General features: G+C 44.2%; 1 protein-coding gene across 2 annotated transcripts in view; it reads right to left on the bottom strand.

The window, feature by feature from the left end:
- CNNM1 (cyclin and CBS domain divalent metal cation transport mediator 1) overlaps positions 1-21,507 on the bottom strand; it is a 53,466-nt gene that overhangs the window by 23,740 nt on the left and 8,219 nt on the right. For both annotated transcript variants that reach the window (XM_007118035.3, XM_024121489.2), the window contains exons 2-4: positions 6,564-6,707; positions 3,562-3,702; positions 1,017-1,186 (exon numbers count right to left, since the gene is read on the bottom strand). In XM_007118035.3, the coding sequence (XP_007118097.2) occupies positions 1,017-1,186; positions 3,562-3,702; positions 6,564-6,707 (455 nt within the window). The remainder of the gene's footprint in view (positions 1-1,016; positions 1,187-3,561; positions 3,703-6,563; positions 6,708-21,507) is intronic.

Genomic DNA, 21,507 nt, shown 5'->3' with positions numbered 1-21,507 from the left:
CCTGCGCGTCTGGAGCCTGTGCTCCGCAACGGGAGAGGCCACAACAGTGAGAGGCCCCGTGTACAGAAAAAAAAAAAAAAAAAAAAAAGAATGCAACTCCATTTCTGGAGAAGAGAGGGCATTTTATTGAGGCTATCTGGAAGGATGGGTGTGAGACACACTACCAAGTCGCAGCAGACAGGCTGCAGGGGAACTGTAACAGAGAGGCCCTTTCTAAGTCAATGTGAGTTTAATGAAGATTTTAAGACAATCACTGTATTTAGGGCTCACCAGATTCTGTTGGACTTTCCAACAGGGAATAGGGACGGAGCTAATGGTGGAGCCAGGCCAGGACACCAGCACTACCTAGTGCTGGAACCATGCCTGACAATTACTTACAGGCCTTTCCAGGCACCCAGGGCAAAGGGTGACTGTACTCCTGTGAGTACCGGGAAGATGCTGCCCGTCTTTCATTTGCTCGTTTATTGCCTTCCCAGTCTTCTTAAGGAGGAGAAGATTAAGGGACTGCAAAGGCTGAAGTGTGGTAGAGAGAGCGGATGTGTTCTGTGCGCTTCCAGAGAGCAGAGCAAGGACCAGTGGGTGGGAATCAGAGATGGTGAGATTTCAGCTCAACAGAGAGAAGGGCCTGAAACAAGAAGTGTCTGAAGTTTGGGAGGCAGTGCACAGTTGCATTCCCGGGCATGGCCAAGCAGAGACAAGGAGGTGTTAGGGATTCTGTAGGGCAGCAGGTTTGGAAGTTCAGCGGCAGAACCCCTCTGCTGGGAAGTACCCACTGCATCCCACCACAAACATTGCTGATGTCAGGTTAAATGCCATCAAGATCCCACCACTCCAGGATGCCAGCCAGTCACACCTGTCCCCTCTGAGCGTCGCGGACAAACACCCACACCAACTGGCCTTGCTCCCAGGGCAGCCAGCCAAGCCTTGGAATCTGGCACAGAGGAGGCATGGCCATTCCTCTCCAGTCTAGAGAGGTCCTGTCTTGCCCTTGGGGGGTCCGTGGCTTTCCCACTCACCTGCAGAAGTAGCACAAAGTAGTCCACAGGGCGGCTGCGCTGGTACAGGTAGTGTTCCGGGGCCTTCTTGTTCTTCTCATCACACTTCAGCTCCTGGATCACGTTGGGATGTTTCAGGAGCCGGAGCAGGATCTTCTCCGAGAGGTACAGAGACTTAAACGGCTCCACTTCTAGGGGAGACCGGGAGGCAGGAGGAATTGGCAGCTGGGAGGAGTCAGGGTGGGCACAGCCAGGGCCATTCATGCTCCCGGGCACCAAGCTAGCAGGATTCCTGCAATTCCCTTGGGTGGGTGGGGGTCTTAAGCCCACGTGTGTGTCTCAGGCCCTCTGGGGATGTGTGTCCCTGCACTGGCACCTCAGGGGAAACAGGTCACCATTTTGGCAATGTCAGTTTTGTTATTATTTTTCTCCTTGATTTTATTTAAAGCTGCACATAAACTTAAAAAAGAAGAAAATCCTGCCTTTTGTGACAACATGGAGGAACCTGGAGGATGTTATGCTAAGTGACATAAGCCAGGCACAGGCACAAATACTACACGATACCATTTATATGATGAATCTAAAATAGTAAAATTCATAGAAGCAGAGAGTAGAATGGGCTGGGAGGGAAGGAGGTAATGGGGAGGTATTAGTCAAAGGGTACAGAGTTCCGGTTATGCCAGATGAATAAATCCTAGAGATCTACTGCGCAGCCTATAGAGCCTAAGAGCAATACTATCCTCTATACTTAAAAATTTGCTAAGACAGTAGATCTTATGTTAACACACACACGCAAAAATAATAATAACAAATAAAGAGGGTGGGAGGAAACTCTTGGAAGTGATGGATATGTTTATGGCATAGATTACGATGATGGTTTCATGGGTGTGTGCTTATCTCCAAGCTCATCAAGTTGTATACATTAAATATGTACCATTTTTTTGTATATCAATTATACCTCAATAAAGTTGCTCAGAAAACAACAAGAGGGACTTCCCTAGTGGCGCAGTGGCTAAGAATCCGCCTGCCAACGCAGGGGACACCGGTTCAAGCCCTGGTCTGGGAAGATACCACATGCCGTGAGCAACTAAGCCTGTGCGCCACAACTACTGAGCCTGTGCTCTAGAGCCTGTGTGTGACAACTACTGAGCCCACCTGCCACAACTACTGAGCTGGACATGGATAAGTAAGCCATGTGAACATGGCTAAAAAAGTTTTAATGCTACAATCAAATGAAATACAGAGAATTTAATCTGACTTACTTGTATGACGTGTATCTATTGAATGAAATGAAATTTCAAGTTAACAGGAACAGTTAATTAAGTGGGAAGTTCTCAATAATGAGAAGCATCACTGTATCATATTTACATATTAATAGATATTATTATTTATATTGTTATGTTATACTATACTATTATGGTATATCATTATATTAACAGATACAGCTGTTTTGTTCTAGGAAATCAGACAGCTAGTAATTAAAAGAAATCTGTATTTAGAACTAGATAACATGTTGAAAACCCTAAAGAAGCTCCAATTTATATATGTATGTATGTATTTATTTATTTTCTTTATGACCTGAACTTTAAAAAAATTTTTATTGGAGTATAGTGATTTACAATGTTGTGTTAGTTTCTGCAGTACAGCACAGCGAATCTGTTATACATATACATATATCTACCCTGTTTTGGATTCTTTTCCCATATAGGCCATTACAGAGTATTGAGTAGAGTTCCCTGTGCTATACAGTAGGTCCTTATTAGTTATCTATTTCATATATAGTAGTGTGTATGTGTCAATCCCAATCTTCCAATTTATCCCTCCCCACTCTTACCCCCTGGTAATCATAAGTTTATTTTCTACATCTGTAACTCTCTTAGAAGCTCCAATTTAAAATTTTCTACTTTTTAGTAACTGGAACAGTACTAGCACTCATTATATACTCAATAAATACATGTTAGGTTCATTAAATGTTGAACTTAGTAATGTGTGTGATCATTCTAGGTCAGCACATTAATTAGGCATGGATGAGAAGGTTAGACGGTTCAAAGACAAACTTTACTTTCTTCACAAGAAGAAGTTTATCTTTGGATCCTCTCTTTTTTTTCTTTCTAAAGATTCCAGTATTCACAATCCACATCTGTATTTGAAGAACTCGTAGCTCACAGACCTACATGGCCCCTGGAGGGTCTGGGCCTCAGGGCCTTTGTGGCTGCACAGGACATGGTCTGTCCCTCCCTGATGAACCCTCTGGGGCCCACCAACTCCTGCCTTGAAGCAGGTGGAGGAAGGGAAAGTGCAGCCCTTTCCTCGAGTAGAAGAGAGAAAAGCAGAGTTGCATTATGCTCACTTCTCCACCTAGAAGATCAGGCCTGAGGCTGAAAATGACAGCGTGTGGAGTCCTGTCGCCCCACCTAAGATGACCTCCTCTCCTGGAACAGTGGTTCTCAGTTCCAGAATTGGAATTAGGTCGTAAGGTATTGAAAGTGATTGGTGCCTGGGTCCCACCCTCCAGAGCTGCCTTGCCTGCCTGGGGTGGAGATGCGGGCGGGCAGAGTCATCATACCTGTGGCCATGAAGCGGTGCGTGGCCAGCAGAAGCTGTGGCGAGATCTTCACCCTCATCTCCGAGTCAGAAAGCTTAAACAAGGAGAAGTCGTGCCGCTTCCTCTCCCTGTGTGGGACCCTCTGCTTTTTCCGATTGTCGGCTGTCGGGACAGGGGACAGATTGTAGCTATCTCAGAATCGCTAATGGTTTTTGGAGGTTTCACCATAGTCACCTGAGGCAGATAGTTCCTTTGGGACCACGGGGATTTCTGGAAAGTGTCAACTGTAGGTGACATCGCAACATCGCTTTCCCAGAGACTGGAAGGATGTGGATAAGGGATAGAAGGTGGGAGCCGCTGCCATGTCTCAGTGTTACTTGCACTGAAGTGGTGAACAGTGGAAAAGGGGAAGGCCAGCCTGGGGCTCCCAAGTTCAGGCTTCTAGGGCTGCCCCCCCTGCTTACGAGCTGTGCAACCTCTCTAAGCATCAGAGGGTTTGTGTGTTTTAATCTATACAATAAGGTTAGTGATTAATCATAATTTTTCTGCTCATCTCAGGAGTCTCTTATTACGAGACTCCAATCAGAACCTATCTGTGAAATGCTTACAAAAAGGCGTTCAAACACGAGGAACTTGCACTCTTAGCCTCAAGGACTTTGGCAGGGCCCAGGGGGTTTCTGCCTCTGCCTTTCTCCTGTCCCCAGAGCTGAGCTCACCTGGTCTCTTCCTGCTGATTTAAACCACACTCTGAGTGGTACCTGAGGCATGCCACCCAAGGGAGGAGGGTAGTCACCCCCTCTCCCCACTCACAATTCTCTTGCTTCAACCCTGGCCCCTCCACGGGGAGAGAATTGGGGGAAATAAAGGAAAGAAGGAGAAAAAATGGAAATAGCTCTGTAATCCATAAAGGTGTGGTCTCTGGGTGGCGGCCTCAGGCAGGACTATTGTGATTATTGATTGAGAAAATCTCTGCTTTTTCCAGTTTAATTTTTTCTTCCTGCTTTTTAAAAGCTTGTCTTAAAAAACATGTTTAGGGGGTAAGGGGAATGTTTTCTTTGGTCATGTCTCTTTTGCTTTCCCTTAGTATTGAGTAAAATTTTGAAACTTTAGTCTATCTTAACCTGTGCTAAGTGGAGCAGAGAAACAGATTTGGGTTTTCTCCAAAGTTGGCCTAGAGAAAAACAGGGCTGCAGGGAACTTTCAGTGCAGGCTGAGAGGACACAGTGGAAATGAAAGGGAATGAACTCCAGGGACAGGGGTTCCTTTGGACTCTCCCCCTCCCTTTGGAGCTCACTCCACCATACGATTGGGTTCCCTTCTAGAAGGGAGAAAGTGCCTTCCACCGCCTGCTCTCTTGTGGGCCTGCCTTGGACTCTGGGCCCTGGCTTTAACACTCCTTGTGTCTGGCTGCCACAGTGGTGAGATCCAGGCCCAGCTGCCCTGGGGGTTGGGGTCCGGGGAGAAGCAACACAGTATTCCTGGCTCCTTGGCCTTCTCAAAACTCTTAAGGATTCATGCCAGAAGCTTATTTATAAGAGTGGGAAAACCCTCTCGTTTAGAGAGAGGACGGTTAGGCAAGACAGCAGCAAATATATGTATCAGACCAGTCCTTTTGTGTGACTAGTGAGTAACCTTCTGATTTGCATGACACGTTTGTCTAAATATCCCCTCTCTCTCCTCCATCAGAATGCCACCGAACAGTTCGTCATTAGAGAATCAGTTTTCTGATCTCCCTCTTCATTCCTTCTATTTTATTAGTGAGCATTCGGAGTATTAGGTCGTTCAAACCAAGGCCCGAGGAAGAGCTTACTCATTTAGACCCCTGTCACTACTATCAGCCACTAACACTTTAGTGTGAATGTTTTCACCACTATATCTTTTGAGACACTTGGGAATTCTAAATCATGAGCCATGGGCAGAGGTGGAGAAGGGAGAAAGGAATGGGGGAGGGAGAAATTAACCCCTAACTCAAGAAGATGAGCCCGGCCAGGGCTCCACAGCAATAGCAGACACTGGGACACTCCTGCTATATTTCGTTAAGGCCTGACCCACCTTTTAGGTCTCACCCCAAAGTGAAGCACTCTTTCTGCACCACTCACTGCCTTAGAGTCTCAAAACCTTTTCTACAGGGAGCTAGTGTCTGAACAGCTGCCTCTAGCAAACTAAGAATAGGGGTCTGGAATGGGTTATCTGAGGGGAGGAAAAGGGACTGCTGTCCCAGGTGATGAAATTCACTCGGGAGGAGGAAACACTTCCTGGCCTAGGGACTCCCATGGATTTAGATAACACTCCCATCCCTGAGGAAAGCAGGCCTTTGTAATGTTTGCAAGCAAAGCTGTGATAAGGCTCAGTAACTGAAAGCAGTCACTATCTGCAAGAAGGAGTCTGTGTTGTTCCTGAGGGGGAGTGGGGAGGAGCGGGGAGGAGGCCAGAAAGGAGGGAGCGGGGACCAGAGCCAGGGGTGGGAAGGGGGGGAGAGGGAGAAACCAGGCGGCAGGGCTGAAAACGCACAAGGGACAAGAGCGACTAAAAGGGAGACTTCAGGTTTAGCTTAGGTTGTGGTGGGCAATCTCATGAGTCTCTACGGCACATGGATGTTTTGAATGAGTGGATCCTGAGTGGAACCCCAGGGGATGCTGGGGTCTGTGTCTAGGTGGACGAAGAGACAAACCAGGAACAGCACAGGGGACAGAAACAAGGGCAGAGGGGTCATCTGAGGTGCACTTTATTTCCTTTGGTTCCTTTTCCATCCAAAGGCCAGGAAGTCTCCTTTTCATAGTCTTGGCTGTGTTCCTGAAGGTTCCCCCTGGATAAACATTTAGCTAGCACACTCTCAGTGACTCAGGGATGGTTCAAGTCAGGGCATCTTGCCGTGCCAGCTCCTGGCAGGAGAGGGCTGACACACAGCAATGCCTGGGGCTTGTCCTGACCCCCTTTTACACTGTTCACCAAACTAAGCCAGCTCTGAGAATCTCAGAGAAAAATATGATGGCCTTGGACAAAAGCCAAGGCTGTGCACTTACTGTAGAGGTCAGTTTCATCCAGGATCTCCGACTTGATGATCTCCTCTATGATGTCCTCCAGTGTGACAATGCCCATTACCTCATAGAAGGGGTCCCCTTCTCCCTCATTATTCACCCGCTGGACAATGGCCAGGTGAGACTTTCCTAGAGATGAAGGAAGTCACAGTTAAGCATCTGGGACATTTTCAGAGAACTTCCCTTGTGAGAAAATTATACTAAGTTGACCTCTGACCAGTCTTGGGACTCAACCCATCCCAGGACCTCTTTAAAATATGAAGTTTGTGTACAAGTTCTTATAAATGCAAACTTTATACTTTTACATCACCGTCTCTTCTTAAGAAAGTTACCTAATATACACAATGTCATTTAAATGTTTTTTTCTGTAACTTTCCTATGTTAGCAAGTACATCTAAGCTGAAGGACGATGAATAATCTAATTGAGAGAACAAGAATTTGGAGTCGGAAGAATTTGGTTAGAAGTCTTTTTCCTCCAGCAAACTTCCCTGCCCCCACCCCTTACTATCCCAGTGACTATCTGTGCAACTGATCCTGGATAAATCATTAAACCTGTACTGAGCCTCAATCTTCTCATCTAGAATTAGGGGATAATACCAGTATGGTGATTTTCAAACATGGCCCCCAAATTCTTTGCTATGCCTTCCACTGAGAGGTGTGGTCTAATCCCTTCCCTTGAGTCTGGGCAGGCTTGTGACTGCTTCAACCAATAGAGAACAGGGAAGTGTCTGATATGAGGCTTCTGAGGCTGCGTCATAAAAGGCATGTATCTTCTGCTGTAGAAACACTCTAAGAAGTCTGACAACTATCATGAGGCCACCATGGTGCAGAGGTCACATGTAGGTGCTTAGGTGAAAGTCCCAGCTGAGCCTGGCCTTTCCGCCATCCCACCAAAGTGCCAGACAGGTTAGAGAAGAAGCCATCTTGGCAGTGGATCCAGCCCCACCGCTGGTGTCCTCCCCAGCCATCTAAGACGTCTCCAGCTGGGGGCAGTCACAGAGAAGCAGAGATAAGCAACTCCCACTGTACCTTGTCTGAATTCCTGACTCAGGAATCTGTGAGCATAATAAAATGATTGTTGTTTTATGCTTCCAAGTTTTGGGGTGGCTTGTTAGCAGCAGTGGTAACTAGGACAACCAATATCCATAAGGTAATTGTGGAGCTCAAATGACCTAGTGGATGTGTGAAAATGCTGTGTAAACTATGATGTGTCATAGGCAGTTAGTTAACTGACTGCCCAACCACTGAATAATAGTTAACATTTATTGAGCTCTAACTATGTGCCAGGTACTATTCGGAGCACTTTACATGTATCAGTTCATTTAATCCTCTTAACAACCCCTGAGACAAGTACCATTATTATCCCTATTTTACAAGTGAAAGAACTGAGGCACGGATTGGTTAAGTAATAAGCCTAAAGTTACACAGCCTGTAAGTGGCAGAGCTGGATTGTGAACCCAGGTAACCGGGTTCGGTCCTAACCTAGCGACTAAGTCTTACCTAACAGTCCTGCTTCACCTTGATTTGTTTTCATTTGCTGATAGATGCATTTCCTGGATCTGTTTCTAAAATGTCAATCTGAGTGGTTCTTTTCCTTGGCTAAGAGAATATCTCCTTAAATTAGGAGAATATCTAGGGTACTGACTCAGATGTTATTCTTGCCAAAAAAAAAAAAAAAAGGAAGTTCATGCCTTATCATTATTACCCTTTATAAACTTTTGCTTGGCCATTGCTAAAAATATCAGATAAGAGGAGTAGTCAGTTTGCCAGAGGCATAATTAACCATTAACATTTAAACAAATGAATTTCTGTATCAAATACCTCAAATCACAAGATAGCTACTTAGTGGGATTTTTAATGGGAAAGATGGTATCCATATCACTCAAGAATGGTCTCTAATTTCCTCTCTACCTTCAACCCATCTTTCAACTTACTCCCAAACTGATCTGATCAGGCCACTGCCCTGCTCAAACACCCGCCAAGGCTCCCTAGTGTGCACAAAATCAAATCTAGGCTCCTTAGTTCGGTATTATCAAGACTGTAAAATGTAGCTCTTCCCCGTCTTTCTGACTGCATGCCCTGCTGCATCCTCTAATCATCCTGGACCCCAGGTGCACCAGGTTACCTCCAGCTCCTCAACTTCCTCCACATCCACTCTCCAAGTCCTCACTCACACTGTTTCCTTCTCCTACTCTGTCTCCACTGGCCCTTCGAGTTCCAGCTCAGGTGCCAGCTCCTCAAGAAAGCTCTCCCAGATTTGCCCCATTTTGTATCTGAATTAACCTCTCCTTGCCTGTGTTTCTAAGCCCTTGATAACTCCATTAGCGCATTTATCACAATTTACCGCTTCTCGTATCTTGCAATGTGTGTGTCCTCTACTGGACCAAGTTTCCTCCTCAGATCATAAGCTTCTTCAGGATGAAGGCTCATACACTGAGACAGGGTTCTCTCCATATAACAGGCAGCCAATGAGTGCCTGAGGAACTGAACTAAGACTGAATAAAAATCCATAGTTGATGTAATAGATGGTATTAAAACCAGACACTAAAACCTTTTTTAAAAATAAAATACAATGTGTTTAAATTAACATTTAAAATGCATCAGTGGTTCTAAAATTATCCTTTGAAACAACTACATCCTGCCCAATTGGACTGAAGTGTTTTGTAGCTTAAATTAGATTATGTTAACTGTTAGGATGTGCTCAATTTAAAGTTGTTTTTCTCAACACATGTTCTTAAACTTCTGGCACCTGTTCTCACTTTTCTGCTAACGTGCTAGCAGATAACAAAACAAATGACTACCATAAAGGAAAAAACTGGAAAAGTTATTTCTTAAAATTCTTTTCTTTTTTTTAATTGGGGTATCGTTGTTTTACAATGTTGTGTTAGTTTCTACTGTACAGCAAAGTGGAGTTCCCTGTGCTGTACAGCAGGTTCTCATTAGTTATCTATTTTATATATATTAGTGTATATATGTCAATCCCAATCTCCCAATTCATCCAAAATTATTTTCTATAATTGGATAATTTTTGTTATGTGGAGCCCAGAATATATATAATATAGCCATACTTCCTGCCACTAAGAGATTAGTTCATATAATGGGATTAAATAAATTAACATCTTATGTTGTTTCACAAAGAGTGCCATAACTTCCATGTGAAAATCCACCATTTGTCTACACCTTATAAGGTCAATTTGAGGACAAGCTATGTGATCACCAGGCAGTAGAGATTTTAAGTACTAATTGTAATATTCAAGACAATGTACTTATGTAATCTATTTAGAAACATTTTAAATTCACAATCAATCAGCCTTTATGATTCCCTCAAATGCCTGTAGAGATCTACAAACAAATGAAGGAAGTCATTGTTTCTTGGGGACAGACTGGAACAGGAATCAGCAATCACATAACCCTGTTCTGAGCTGACACCGGGACAAGAAAACCAGCTGTTCCCATGACACACATACCCGAGGTCCTTCCCTCAAAAAGGCTGGCCTTTAAGAGACCTACCTCCTGGGCTTCCCTGGTGGCTCAGTGGTTGAGAGTCCGCCTGCCGATGCAGGGGACACGGGTTCGTGCCCCGGTCCGGGAAGATCCCACATGCCGCGGAGCAGCTGGGCCTGTGAGCCATGGCCGCTGAGCCTGCGAAGAGACCTACCTCCTGGTACTCCTTCTCTTCCTGGGCCCCAGAAGTGCTGGGGAGCTGTGGGCCTGGGGCATAGTAGGTTCACGGCTTTATCAGAGATCTTATCAACCCTGAGGGATGACTTACAAGTATTTAAAACTGGGGCAGTGGGGGCTCAAATTTCCCAAGTGTTTTCACCTTTTTCTGGGCAAAAGCTGGTTTCTAATATGCATTATTTCTCCTCCCACGGATGAATGTTGTGTTTATTTCCTAATGGCATACTTGAGGGAGCGGCTTAAATCTTGGCTAATGCCCTCTTCTGCCCTTCTATGAGGTTCTGTGAATGGGAACTGTGGCCTTTTCTGCTGAGCTGTCCCTCTACGGACCAGCAGAATTTTTCAAGTTCCTTCTCACGACTACTAGTCTATTGATTTCAGTTTCCTTCCAACTTACTAGAAAAGCGGGATGTCTGTGAAATAATTTAGGCTGACTGATGATCATTAACATTTATATAGAACTTAACAATTTGTTAAGAGTTTCCATACAGGGTACAGGAGAGTCATGGAGATTGTGAGGAGATGTTCCTGAGAATTGTGAGAAGCCCTCATTTTGTGAATTAGAAATGTTTGGCCAGGTCCTCAGCTTTCTCCAGAATCTATTGAGAGACAATAAGAACTGCTGTCTTATGCATGTTTCTTATGCATATTCTTAAGCAAGGTAGCCTCTTTTTAAACTTCCACTGAAGGGTGCTCTCTCATTTGGTGCCCACTTTCCTTGAAGAACTAAAAAAGACTATTTCTTTAGGAACATTACTGTAAACAAGATGGAAGGCGGGGAACAGCAAAGCTGCGTTGAACTGCTGATGTCGAGGAGCTGCTAAGTGCTTTGCTCTGCACTCTCTCAGCCCATAGGTAAGTCCAAAGCAACTGGGGCCCTGGAAAAATCACTCTTCCATTTGCCAAAAAAATCAAAGCGATAAACTTTAAGCTTGCTAATTCCAAGGGCCTATTGGATCTTATTAAGATATAATGAGGCAAAAGGTAATTTTTAAAATAGAAGAGTCGTGAATGCTACTACTTTATGAGGTATTTTTACATGTTCCTTGATCATCCTGCTGTGGTACTGAACACCGACAGATGGAAAATCTCTGGGCTGAGATGAAAGATAAAGAAACAGTGGCTTTTATGGCAATGCACTTTCTAAAAATTAAGGCGACATCTGTCTCTGTTGTAAGAGTATATTTTATTCTGGGTTCACTGGTGTTCTACTTCTGAACTGGTAACTACTCACTCTCTGACCTCTGGCTTGAATCCCTGCCATGTTCCTGGTATCCAGCCTCGGCGGAAGCCCCAGCCCTGTCCTGATGGCTTGGCCTGTTGACAAGCCTTTCCTGGCTTCTAGCAGCTGTAGACTCCTTAAGCCTTGGTTTGCTTCCCTGTAGCCTACTTCCTCTCAGCCTCTGATTTACAGTCTCCAGCTCCAGTGCTGTCTACAGCCTGATGAGACACGACGTGAAGAATATGCAACTATGGCTTGAGGCTTGTTTGGACCACAGTGTTAGTATGATTTTCGTTGGAACTGGAGAAGTAATCCTCAATGAAGCATAAGGGGTCAGATTATGGGATTAAGTCATATTACACCCCTTCATTAAATAGGTAAGGCCACCTGGTGAGACCCTCCACCCCAATGCTTTGGAATACATTTCACCTAGTTCAATGATTCTCAACACTGGCTGTACATAAGAATCATCTGAGAAACTAAATCTACTCTAAAGACTGGATCCCATGCCCAGAGATTCTGATTTCATTGGTTTGGGATGGGGCCATGGCATCAGTAGTTAAAAACGTTCCCCAGGTAATACCAATGTTCAGCCAAGGCTGAGAACTATTCTTTGGTTTATAGTAAATGGTTCTCAAAGTATGGTCCCTGGACCATCAGCATCAGCATCTCTTGAGAACTTATTTGGAAATGCAAATTGTCTACCCCAGTCCTAGTAAATCAGAATCACAGGGGGTACAGTCCAGTCGTTTAATAAGTTTTACAGCTGGTTATGATGCAGGCTAAAGTTTGAAAACCACTGGTTTGTGCATAGGCGCTATAGCACTCTGGTTATTTGTCTGATGACCTATACTGAGGAAGAGAAACAAGCACTGAGATTTCTAATAAAATCCTCATCCTTTTGGTGCACCTGGTTTAAGTCACAAGATGCTAAGAACTCATGAAAAGATAGGAAAGAACCTCCTGGAACAAAGGGTAGTTGTATGGCGAGCTGATGAATACTTTCTCTCATATGATGTTGTAGTTATGGTATTTTGTTATAGGGCAGAGAATAGTAGTTGACTGTTTAGTGCTGAGCTTGGAAACAGGTTTCTTGTAACTTTTGTACCAATCACCTCTGACACAAGTTTGAAGTACTGCACTATCTATTAGGCTCTTGGTATATCTGAGGTCAATAAAATTTCCCACTACTGAAAGTCAAACTAGTCTTTTCTGTTGCCCCAAGAATCCAAAGGGTGGTCCTAGTACTGGTTACTGGTAGTGCTCTATCTTATCACTACCTGGCATCAACATACCTAAACTTCAAGTCAGATTTCTTAGAAGGGTGACTAGGTTTTCAGACATTGCTTTTTTTTTTTTTTTTTTTTTGCGGTAGGCGGGCCTCTCACTGTTGTGGCCTCTCCCGTTGTGGAGCACAGGCTCCGGACGCGCAGGCTCAGTGGCCATGGCTCACGGGCCCAGCCACTCCGCGGCATGTGGGATCTTCCCGGACAGGGGCACGAACCCACGTCCCCTACATCGGCAGGCGGACTCTCAACTACTGCGCCACCAGGGAAGCCCCAGACATTGCTTTTGAGGCAGTTGTTCTCAACTGGAGCGGCCACGGCTCACGGGCCCTGCCGCTCCGCGGCATGTGGGATCTTCCCGGACCGGGGCACGAACCCACGTCCCCTACATCGGCAGGCGGACTCTCAACTACTGCGCCACCAGGGAAGCCCCAGACATTGCTTTTGAGGCAGTTGTTCTCAACTGGGGCTGATTTTTTGCCTCCCGGGGAACACTTGGCAATGTCTGGAGACAATTTGTGTTTTCACAACTTGGGGCAGGAGATGCTATTGGCGCCTAGTAAGAAGAGGTCAGGGATGCAGTTAAACATCCTTTATGACAGACCCACAATAAGGAATGTCAGTAGTGCTGAGGTTGGAAATCTTGCTTTAAAGAGACAGAAAGTTAGAAGTGGCAGCAACATTACAACTGTACTTTGGTATTTGAAGAAGCTGAAATATCTTCCAAAGGTCTTTAATAACTATAGCTTCTAGATGGTTTAGGCACATCCACAGAGAAGAGCCCCCAAGGACCCTGTTAGCATACCTCCCATGCCTTGAAAAAAAAGCAAATAATTGATCTGCTTTCTCTCTCTTTCAAAAATAGCTACAGCACTTTGGTAAGGTAATTGTTCCCAAGATAAAATATAGAAGCTAGGAGGACAGCTTATTGCTTTGGAAGTAGAGAACCAAGGAAAGCAGAAATCATTTTATGGTTTTATGGTTTCTGCCTCACTTATGACCTTCACCTTGTAAAACGTAGTGGCTTTTGCTACATTCTTATTCTCCCTGGTATCCCTACAGCATCTCTTATTCATTTGGTAGACAGTATTGAGTGCCTCTTCTTTCTTACCTTGGTCTTGGTGACTCTCTACCACTTGAAGTGTGTCCCTTGGACCAGCAGCATTGCACAGCACCTCGTTCAAAATGCAGGTTCTTGGGTCCTACTCCTGACTTACAGAATCAGGATCTTGGTGGGTGAGGGCCAGACAGCTGCTTTAATGATATCCCAGGTGGTTCTTATTTACACTAGAGTTTGAGAAGCACTGATCTTGACACTTGCTATGCAGTCTGGCCCTTGGACCAGGCATCACGGGATCACCTGGGAGCTTGTGAGAGATGCAGAAGTTTGGCCCCCATCCCAGCAGTTTGAGTCAGGATCTGTACTTCCTCAAGATCTCCAGGTGATTCTTATGCACAAGTGAGTATGAGAAGAACTGGCCAAGACTACCCTGTTTTTCTCTCCACCAGTATGACTGACAGTTTTCTGTTTCCATTGTGGATTCCTTTACTTTATCCTCCCCTAACAGTAAATATATCTTAAAGAATCTAGCTCAGTGATTCTCAACCCTGGCTGCCTGTGGGAATCACCTGGGGAGCTTTAAGACCTATTGATACCTGTGTCCCACCCACAAAAGTTCTGACCTAATTGGTCTGGGGTGTGGTCCAGGCACTGGGATGTTCAAAACGTCTTCAGGTGACTCTAAAGTGGGAAGTTGCAGTTAAGAACCTCTGCTCCAGTCCTTGATCCTCTGCTCTTCTCTCTCCTCTCGATTAAAGATCCCAGCAGAGTCCATCACTTTAAACATCACATCACCTTTTTCCTGAGAACTAAATTTATATCTTAACATCAGTGTCTATTTTGAACTCTCATCCTGTTTTAGACACTGGGCTTGAGCTGTCCCCTTGTCTTGTCAAAATCACTTATCCAAATAGGAACACACGATCTCCAAGACCCACTATCCCCACTGTGCCTCCCTCTCCACCTCAATAAATGGTATCATCAGCTCTAGTTACCCAGAGTCATAACCCAGGAGTCTGTTTTTACCTTCTTTTCCTTTGCTCCTATTTAGAAAAAAGATCCCCACATTCTTCCAATTCTTCTTTTTTCCCTTCATTCTTTCAACAGGTATTTATTGAATATCTACTATTGCCAAGCACTCTTCTAGGCAATGGGCATGCAGCAGTGAACACGATGGACAAAATCACTTTCGTCCTGTAGCTTACATTCTAGTACATGGGGTGAGGCATGATAAGGCAGATAAATATGTAAAATCTAGAGCTTCATGCTATGGGAAAAGCAAAGCAGGGAAGATTGGTGAGGCAGTGTGTGGAGTGACTGACCAGGTAGTATAGTTTTAGGTAGGGGAAGCCAGGGATGAACTCCCTGAGAAGGGGGTGTTTGAATAGAGATCGGAAGGCAGTGAGGTAGGGAGCCCCGTGTAGAACAAGATGCAAAGGCCCTGAGTTGGAAGTGTAACTGATGTGCTTGAGAGGAACGGCAAGGAGGCAATGTGGTGGCTGCAGAGTGTGAGAGAGGACAGTAGTAGGGGCCAAGGGCAGGGAGGTATGGCGTGGGGTGTGTGTCACTTTGATAGAGGCTGGAAGGCGTTTGTCAGGACTTTGGTGCCTACTTTGAGTGAGGTAAAGCCATTGTAGAGTTTTGTGTTTGTGTGTGTGTGTTTGGTTTTGGCAAAAAAGTGATATGATCTAACTTATGTTTTAAAAGGATCTCTCTAGCTGCCGTGTTAAGAGCGGCCACAAAGTGGGCGGAGGTAGAAGCAGAGAGACCTCACGGAAAGCTCTGGCACTCATCCAAGTGAGAGATGGCTGGTGGCCTGGACCGGGATGTGGTGGAGGTAGTGCGATGTAGACAGATTCTCAACATATATTTTGAAAGCAGAGCCCACATGAGGGATTGGAGGTGGGGCAAGAGAGAAAGAGAAGTTTTGGCCTGAACAACTAGAAGAATGGAACAGCAATTTAGGGAGTTTGGGAATACTGTGCAAGGTGTAGGTTTAGCCAAGAGAGCAGAAGTTCAATTTTGGATAGTTTTAAGTTTGAGATGCCTTTTACGCCTCCAAGTGGAGATGTCAAATGGCAGGTGGAAATATAAGTTTGGAGTTCAGGTTGGTGATCTTTGGGAGAACGGATGAAATAAACAAGGGAGTGAGAATACACAATGAGATTCATTTCTCAGCCCTGGGCACGTGCAACATTTAGAGGTTATAGAAATGCAACATTCATGCAACAAATATTTGAGCGTCTGATATGGGTAGGTCCTGTTCCAAGCGCTGATGATATATCAGTGAGTATGACGTAGGAGGAACAGTAAAGGAGACTGAGAAGGAGTTCCAGAAGGTAATGAAGTCTCATATTTCCCTCCTTCCAATTTTGGGTGTATAGTTCTTAATTTCCATGCCCTCATTGTATCCTGGATGACTGCACTAATATCCTATCCAGTCCTCCTTTTGTTTTTTTTTCTGTTCTAAGGCATATTATCCACTAAAACCAGATTGACTGCTCCCAAACATTGCACTTATGAAGTTATTCCCCATCTCAATAACATGGACCAATAACCATGGAGGATCATTTCTGAACTCTTTTTCCTGCCATTAGAGGCCTCCATGGTTTAGGGCATATACCTTGCCTTCTTTCCCACTACTCTATCAAAATATAGAGTATTTTGAATGCTTTTGAAAATATTTCTGAATGCTTTTTCCCCATTCAGAAAATAACTGGTCCAAGGATACTCAGCCAATAAATAAATGGTGGAGTCAAAGTGTGAACTCAGGGAACTGAAGAGGACCTACCCAGCTAGGATTTGTGGAAAGCTCTGAGATGAACTAAACAAGACTGGATATTTTAACCTCAGGCCTTTTAGGCACAGAACTGGCCTAGGAGGCTGCCCGTGGGGCCGGTTGGACTCTCTCCAGGTTCAGGCTAAACATAACCAGGATCTTCTGCTTAACAATCACCATTGGCTAAGCTTTGGCAGATGGTGTCATTCTCAGGCCACAAAGCAATCTCAGATATGAGGAGGATACATGGAAAGGCCTTTGTTGTCCAGCAGATCTATTAGTTCTGAGCCAGCCCAGGGCCTATGGCCAAACTTGGCTAGTCTCTGGGAAAAGAGAGAGATGTGGCTCTGGGGGCCCTATCTGAAGGAAGCCAGACATCTGAGGTGGCCTGAAAACCCGCTATTTTGAAGGTTCTCATTCCAGGTGAAGACTGCCTACAGCTACTCCAACGTTCTCCAGACTGTTTCTGATCTAAACCAAGCTGACTCCTGTGAGCACAGGTCAACATCCACCGGATTTTCCAGTTTTTGCCATGGTGGTGATTACCATACCTACTGTAAACTGGGGTCATATGTCACCTCTGGTCTTCACCATCTCTTTGCAAAATGGGGATTGTTATTACTAATATGAAGATGAGGAAAATGACACTCAGAAAAATAAGTGACTCGCTCAAGGCTGAGAATTAGTACGCCATAAAGCCAGGAAACAACTCAGGTCCATCTGCCTCCATAGCCTGTGCTTCTCCCAGTACACCTTGCTGGCTCCACATTTCAGGCCAGATCTCAGGTTTCCTGTTCCAAATGTGTTAAGAGAAATGGGAACTTATTCTTATTCTGTAAATGGCTGAAAGTATGCAGAACTAATGCCCAGCACCTCACAAAGGCTGAGGAGGGCTTTAGACTGTGAAGGGGAAGGGAGGAGTCACTGTCCCCCCACTCCCCGGCACAATACGTCTGCCTTCCGGCTCAACCCTTCCCATGCCCAGCCTGATATTTCATTTTGTGGACTGCTTTCAGCTTTAAGAGGTTTCATGGATCTGGCTGTGATATTTGTTTGTAGGTTTTTTTTTTTTATTTGCCTGGGATGTCTGAGGAAGGGCAGAGTGATGCAGGAGGAAACCGAACTGATGACAGGACAAAAGAAATGTAAGGAAATTTCCACAATCAATTTTGGTCTCCTGGGCCCTATCCAAAGTAAACAGCTCTCACTTTTATTTTCTTATTATATACAATCACTTCTACATGGGCTGAATCAGAGAAAGCACTTGTTATACAAAACAACTAATTAGACAGAATTCATTTAACTAGATCAGTGAGGTGAGAGGCAAATGGTGGAATGTCTTCAATGCTGTACAAGCATTATCTTTAGCCTTTGCGTTAAGTTACAATGTAGGATCAATATTGCCATTTTAAGAAGAAGGAAGGTAAGCCTCATTCAGAGTGGCAGAGTGACCTGCCCCAGTCACACAGCTAGTAAACAGATGAACTGGGCCCAGACTAGATGTGGCTCCACAGCCTGAGACAGCAAGTCACAGATGTGGCTTCCTGTCCTGCCTCAGTCAGTAACACTGAGCAGGACACTTGTGTCTTCAGATTCCATGTGCCTCATACAAAATGGGATAAATTCTACTGAATTCACATGCATGGTGAGCACAAAATGAGTTACTGTTTGGAAAGATCTTTGCAAAGGTAAATGCTTTGCAACTATAAGGGATTATCATCGCTATTTTATAATTTGTCTTTTCTGGGCCTCAGTTTTCTCCACCTTAAAATTAAAGGATGGGATCAGGTGATCTCCAGCGTGCTTTTTTCTGGCTCTAAAATTCTATGCTTTTATAAGGCTAAACAGTCCCGGGCTACAAAAACAGTTTGGCTTAATAGGACGTTTCTTTGTGATGATGTATGACATACCGGAATTTTAACAGTGCCAATAGTTACAGCCTCTTGAGTTTACAAAGGAGCTTGAACTCCTAATGTTTGTATTTTAATTTTAAGAATAAAATGAGAAAAATTACTTTGACACATGCTAGACTTTTAAAAAAATTTATACAATCAAATCAAATCACTTTCTATGAAATCAGGAAGAGAAACACACAAAACGTTATCCTACCAGTCCTGCAGCAATCACCTTAATTTGGAAAAACAAAACAGTCCCTTCCTCTAGTTTAAAAAAAAGGCTGTACTTTGTAGTAATCCTGCTCTACTTCATCAGTAATCAATGCATTTATCACCAAAAATTTCTCGAGCCACTGAAAGGCAATTATAAAAAAAGCCAGGCATGTCACCCAGAGCACCATGGTAACCAGCATCACCAGGGCATGAAAAAATAGTTGTTAGTCACTAGACTCTAAGCTGGTTGGCAGTTTGGCTTGCTAAGCAACACTGCAAAAATAGCAGAGTAATGACCCATTATCTGGAGGTCTGACTTTGCATGGTCTTGAATCTGGTCCCAGAAGGAACTATCCCAGGTCTATATATCAACCCCATACCTGAGGCTCCCAGTCAAAGCCTAATTAATAATTTATTCAACAAATATTTATTGAAGCCTATTGCACACCAGGCACACAATTCCCAACATATGTATTTACTTGGTTTCTCAGTTAAATAGAACTGACACAGAGCAGTTTTGTCATGAGTGAGGTGAGGGCAGGGATTTGCTTGAGGCCGCGACTCAAAGAGAACTAGAAGTTGACAACAGCCAGAGGACAGAGAAAATGTAAAAGTAGACGGAGAACTGCTTTATAATACAGCATAAAATAACTACACTCTCAGGACCATGATCATGCGTCATCAAGAAAAGATTGTTATATTTAGGATCCTTTGTTAAGGAAGGCAGGAATGGGTATAAAACATTTTAGAAATATCATCACCAAAAATGGTAAAAATATACAGTTTCGGCACTTGGAGGGAATGTAAATTATGTTTGACAAACGCCTCAATCTGCCCAGCTCCCCATTTAGCTGGAAGAAAAGCAACATTATAATCACGGTTTTACCAGCTTTTGAATATTGTCTCGGTTCCCTTTTCTGCCTTTATTTTTCTAGCTCAAGCTTCCGCCTCAGCTAGAATGCCCTTTCCCTTCCTAACTGCTTATCAGAGTCCCTCTTCCATTACTTCCTCAGAGAAGTTTTCCCAGGTCCTTCCAGGGAATTATTTCTCCCTTGCCCCCTCGCCCATAGATGTTGTCTAGATGCCTCTCCCTGTACCCCGGGCTGCTTTGTATCATTTTCATCCCTCTTTTCAGCTCCTGGATATTTATATCCATGTCCATCTCCCAGAGCCCTGGTAGCCCAGCACTCAGATAATGTCGGCAGAGGGAAGGTTGGTGGCAGAGGTGCCGCTTTCCCTAATGGGTGTGAAATGGCCTAGGAACCCTGCATGGCACGCACACGGCCCTCTTTCCTCAGAGCCTTTGGATGTCTGTTCCCTTCTCCCGGAAAGCTCTGGTGAACTCCTTTCCACACTTTAGGATTCAGCACAAATATCTCTTGGAGAGGGGGGAGTTTATCCTAACCTATAATACCAGGTCAGGCCCCACTATTATAAGCTCTCATAGTGCCCTATACTTTTTATTCAAATCACTTGTCTTCATTTGTAATTGTTTATGGATTCGTGTATATCTCTCTACTTGACTGTAAGCACCAGGAGGGCTGGAGGCCTCACACAGGATAATGTCACATGGAAGAAAGGCAAGGAGGGAGGGAAGGAGGGAAGGAGGAATTGAGAAGAATCTCAGTTTGCAAAGGAATAGACAACAGAAAATAGAGGATTGAGAGTTGTTATTGAAGGTCCAGGGGTGGCTAAAGTGGGCCTAGAGGTAAACCAATTTAAGAGAGTACTAGGAAAATCCACAGGCCCCCTGCCCTGAGACACCAAATGCTTTAAGGGAGCCAGAAACACAACCAAATGTATTTGGTTGTTAAAAAATGGAATTGAAGTGAGCTACTATATTCTCCAAATAAAAGAGGACTCACAAAACATGATAAAAAGAGGAAATGGAATTTGACTGCAGTCTGTGGGATTTAGATTAGATAAAAAGAGAGTCTGATAACATAGGCTGTTATGTCCTGGAAAGGATAACTAAATGTAAAAAAAAAAAAGTGTGAATTAGATTCTCTCTCAGCTTTCTCAGTGCCCCTTCCAGCTCAGATTCTCTTGTTACCTGGTATTTCTATTGCCAGGCTAAGAAAAAAACAATATTGCATAACAAAACTACAACAATAATAATGAAATATTGTAAAGAAAGAAATATAAACCAGCAATGTTAGAACCTGTATAATTTATTGTTTTTCACTTTTCCTTGTTTCCTTTTGTTCTTCCTCCCTGTAGGGGAGCATGATGGACTATGCTTTGCTTACTGTTTATTCTAATTATTGTTTAGAAGGTAAACATCGCATTCTAAATTTTACTAATTATTATTTAGCAATGTTTAACACATTTTAAAGCATATTACATCTAATTATACCAGTGAAATATAACTTTGAGTGAAATAACTTTTTATTTTCTTTTGTAGAAGACAAAGAATGGAGCACTAATGTTTTGGCAGCTTTTTATAGAATTAAGCAGTGGGATGACTTTCTGCTAAAATAGCTCACACCGGAATTTGGAGGGATAAAGCAAAACACTGACTGAAAAAGTGGTGCACATCAAAAACATCTTTAAAAACAAAAATCCCTCTGAGGGGCTTCCCTGGTGGCGCAGTGGTGGAGAGTCCGCCTGCCGATGCAGGGGACGCGGGTTCGTGCCCCGGTCCGGGAAGATCCCACATGCCGCGGAGCGGCTGGGCCCGTGAGCCATGGCCACTGAGCTTGCGCGTCCGGGGCCTGTGCTCCGCAACGGGAGAGACCGCAGCAGAGGGAGGCCCGCATACCACAAAAAAAAAAAAAAAAAAAAAAATTCTAC

This window comes from Physeter macrocephalus, chromosome 20, assembly GCF_002837175.3.
Source record: "Physeter macrocephalus isolate SW-GA chromosome 20, ASM283717v5, whole genome shotgun sequence".
NCBI lineage: Eukaryota > Metazoa > Chordata > Mammalia > Artiodactyla > Physeteridae > Physeter > Physeter macrocephalus.
The sequence above is the reverse complement of the archived record's forward strand: the minus strand, read 5'-3'. Positions and strand labels throughout refer to the sequence as shown.